Raw genomic sequence first — 4435 nt, 5'->3', positions numbered from 1 at the left:
ATTTGAGTTAAAAACATCTTAATGCTGGATGTGTTTCATCTTTTGTCTTCTCCAGATGTTCACTGATGGACTGGAGTGCTGTGGATTACTTGTGGATTATTGTGATGTTTTTATCAGCTGTTTGGACTCTCATTCTGACGGCACCCATTCACTGCAGAGCATCCATTGATGAGACACTGAAGCAATGCTACATTTTAAATATTTATTAACAATTATTGATGATAAACTCAACTTTGAAAGTAATGTAGAGGCTGTCAAGTCACCTTTATTCATGTAGCGCTTTTAACAATACAGATTGTGTCAAAGAAGCTTTATAATATTAAATAGGAAAATAATTAGTGTCAATAATTCAAAAAAAAAAAAAAAGGAGGCAAGACAGCATGAACAAACAGAACAAACTCTCGCAAATAATTAATCAGGCAAATAAGATTTCTGGCTATAAACAACATTCATTTCAGGTCTTATTTGATTGTTTTATGGAAAAAAACATTTTTAATTTGTAACCTTTTTAAAGATCATAGGCTTAAAATTCCTCTGGCCAGAAGAAATGCTTGTAAAAAATAATTTGTCCCAATGGCAGCTTTTATTTTAAATTGGATTATTGTTTGAAGGAAATGCAAGAGAGTGGTTGGTAGTACAGTGTTTAATACCATCTAAAGACTCATCTTTTTCGCCTGCACTTAACCAACTAATACTAGTACTTACCTTTTATTTTTCTTGTCATCATATTCATAAAAAAAGAAAAAGAAAAACATAGCTATGTGTTCTGTACTAGACTAACTGAGACTTGTCATAGCACTTGTATACCGTTGTTGTTCTCTCGTTGATCTGATTGCTTCTATTGTCCTCATTTGTAAGTCTCTTTGGATAAAAGTGTCTGCTAAATGATTAAATGTAAATGTAAGATGTAAAATAAATGTAAATAATAGATTTAATGGAATAAATTAATATATATAAATTTTGTCTTACTAAATGAACTATTATTTATAAGATTTTTTCCTTCTGGTGCCTGAAATGGAGGAATTTTGGTCAATATTTTGCTAAATGTGTTTTTGTGCTGGCACCTCGTCTGGTTTAGGCCTGTCATAGATAAATAATGATGATAATAAAACCGCCAGTAGGTGGCAGCAAGTCCACGTTTTAATAAATTATTTATTGAATCATTGAACTCAAACAATTCATTCCTGCTGAAGTGAGTCTATCTGAATGAACGGTTGAGTCACTGGCTCACTCGATTCCTTCAAAATCTGATCCATTCAAGGAACCAAACACTGTTGCTATGCACTGTTGTATAAAACGAATAGCACATTTGTGCTTGCGCAGAAATATTAGAAGACATTCAGAAAAGTACATTGCTTGTGCAAGAAGTATAAAAATTAAAAAAATAATATTTATTAATATATTTTTTTCTTCGATTGCTTGGATTATAAGGGCATTCTAACTGTATTCTAACAGGCTTCATCACACAGTGAATGCTTTTGGACTCTCAAGACATGTTTTTGTTTGTTTTTTGCAAAGTCTGTGACTCGATATGTCAGCTCTGCTATCGTCTCTCAGTCCCTCACACATACAGCACAATAACATAACGTCAGGGAATGTCTTTAAATCATACCTTTTCTATTGTCTTCTTTTTAAAGAACTTCAAAAGGTTGCACTTGAACCATTTTGAGCGAAAAATGATGAAAACTTGCTTGCGTTTGTGAGCAGCTTGTTACAGAACCGAGTTCTGATTGGCCAATCGCTTTTATTTAGTTTGTGAATTATCATAAGTAATTTATAGAATTTTAACATTGCATTTGCATGATAAGTTTTACATTTATACACACATTATTCTAAAGGGGATGTGGTTTTACCAAGGGGATGCTTTTTGTCACCAGTGTCAAAGACAAATTTCTGCTCGGTGACAAGCAGAACGGATAATGAAGTTTAACTTAAACAAGACGCTCGTGTGATATCTCTCACACACATTATGGCCAGAAATGTGGTTTCTGTTCTGCCAGTGAAAACACACAGAGCAACACTAACCATGAGATCTGCTGCTATGACACACATATATGAGCCCATCTGACCAATCAGACCCCAGAGCGTGACGGCTCACTCACTTTAGTGGCGTAGTTGGGTTTATCGATGGCTTCGTCTCCGATGAAGAAGTCCAGGTCATCCACGCCCTTCATCATCCTCCGCTGGGCCTGATCGCCCACCTTCGCCGACTCTTTGATGGCGATGCCTGACAGGAGAAAGGCATGATGGGAAGTGAGAGATAATCAGACTGCTGTCAATCAAAGAGAGGAAGTGATCACTGATACACTGACTCCAAACGAGACGCGAGCGCTGACGAGTGAGAACACAGCAGATGATGAGCATTTAATATTGTGACGTTTGTAAGATGATTCTGATCACTTTCATATAATGCTTACAGTAAATACAATCAGCTGACTGAAATTGAGTAAAAAATTATGATTATTTTTTCAATTAATTGTGCATCCCTAATAGAGATTTAAGTAAAAAAAAAAAAAAAATTCAGTTAAAATGGTTTTGTGAGGCACTTTCTAAGCTCACGTTCATCTCGGTGCTTCTTCTGCTTCCTGATCTGAGAACGAACCCTCACCATCTCCATCCTCACTACAGCCGTCAAGCACACTACAGCTGCGCACTACACCCTACAGACGTCACACACACACACACACACACACACACACACTCACACACTCACATGAGGGAATGATGAACTGCGGCTCCGTGTTTCCTGCATATCCCAGTTTAGTGTACCTGGAACACAAAACACACACAGTACTGATTGCGCTGATATTCAGATCAGTGTGTAGAGGATGGAAACAGACAGAAGTGTTACAGTAACGATATCAAAACAAAACAAACCCTGCACCAACAATATCAGCTGATTATTACTGGCTTCTTCACGAGCAGTGCTCAGAAATCAAACACCACAGATTCATTTCTTTAATATCACAACAGCTCCTGAAGGGTCAAGCTCTCACATACTCGGAACGATAATTACATTAATTACACTATAAGCAAACATCTGAACCTTTGCACTGGAGAAAAAAAGTATTTATTAGAGTCTCTAAACGGGGGTAGTAGTATTTATATTTAGTGTAGTTTTTGTGTCTGACACACACACACACACACACACACACACAGATCGAGTGCAGTGGATGTTTTCATGTCTCTACAGGACAAACTATTCTGTTCAGATCAGTTTAATTCAATCACTGAAACATCCGAACGAATCAAAACAGAGCAAACGACTGACAGCAATCTAACATCATACACAACAGGGTTTTTTGTTTTTTCACAGTTTAAATCTGTTTACTACTCGTCAATGAACAGCATCATATTTTAACACAGGTAATGCATATGAAAGGATTTGGTGTTTTTCTCTGTTTGCCCATATAAGGCCGCAGGGAGAATACGGAAGTGGAGGAAGAGGAAACAGATGTGCGCATGCGCACAAGTGAAGGCAACAGATTCAATCATTTCCCCGCTCTTCAAACTCTTTTAGTTTTTAATTTTCGCCATTAATATAATAATGTAACGCGATCGGCTGCACATCAAATGTTATATGAGCGTTAAATCGGCGCGTTTCGCAGCCGCGCGCTCCTGGGAGCCCCGCGTCGCGCGTCAGATTGCAGGAGCGTCGCCGCTCAGGTCCGCGCAGAGAAACGAAGATGACATTAACGGAGCAGCAGCGGACAGACGGTTAACAGACGGTTTGCAGACGGAAAACGAGCGTTCAGCGCGAGGATGGCGTCTTTGCAGCAGCTCGCGCGTATATCGCGCCAGTTTTCCCGTGCAGCGGCGGATCGCGTGAATTACTCACCCTGTGCCACAATCCACGACGCATGCCGGTAACCGAGCGGCCATCTCAAACGCGTTTCACGCCGGCGAGCTCCGGTGCGAGCGATCAGTCAGTCCGTTTGTGCGCGAGGCGGAACCCGGAAGCGCCAAGGGAAGCGTTTGTCCACTTCCGCATTCAAGCGCGCACCCTAGAGCGGCCGCGAGCGTCACACGGGGCGGAGCGGCTGGTGGGCGGGGCCCAATGGCTGGTGGGCGGGGCCCAATGGCTGGTGGGCGGGGCCGAGCTGCTCAAACACGTGGCTGCTCACATACCAGAACTACGGAGCCCGTATGGTGACATGTCCGATGTTCTGACGATTTGTGCTACCCTATCAGATTTTCTACCTCCCATGAAAACATAAGGTAGCATAATTCGATAGCGAAAAGTGCTTCCAGCATGATATTAATAAGGTGTGAGGCTTTAGGTGCACCTACCCTAAACCTACCCGTACAGTAGGATAAAAACAGTGTTGCTAGCACAATCTGATAGGTAGCATTATTCGTCAGAACACCGTTCACTTAGGCTGCATTTACACTGCAGGTCTTGATGCCCAAATCCGATTTTCTGACTATATCCGAT

General features: G+C 40.7%; 1 protein-coding gene across 1 annotated transcript in view; it reads right to left on the bottom strand.

Moving 5' to 3' along the window:
• Positions 1-3996, bottom strand: part of LOC109065986 (actin-related protein 3-like) — a 19728-nt gene extending 15732 nt beyond the window's left edge. The window contains exons 1-3 of the mRNA XM_042755204.1: positions 3839-3996; positions 2714-2769; positions 2103-2227 (exon numbers count right to left, since the gene is read on the bottom strand). Of these exons, the coding sequence (XP_042611138.1) occupies positions 2103-2227; positions 2714-2769; positions 3839-3882 (225 nt within the window). The 5' untranslated portion in view covers positions 3883-3996. The remainder of the gene's footprint in view (positions 1-2102; positions 2228-2713; positions 2770-3838) is intronic.
• Positions 3997-4435: the final 439 nt, after the last annotated feature.

Source organism: Cyprinus carpio, unplaced genomic scaffold (genome assembly GCF_018340385.1).
Source record: "Cyprinus carpio isolate SPL01 unplaced genomic scaffold, ASM1834038v1 S000006646, whole genome shotgun sequence".
Taxonomy (NCBI): Eukaryota; Metazoa; Chordata; class Actinopteri; order Cypriniformes; family Cyprinidae; genus Cyprinus; species Cyprinus carpio.
This window is presented reverse-complemented; position numbering and strand designations above follow the sequence as displayed.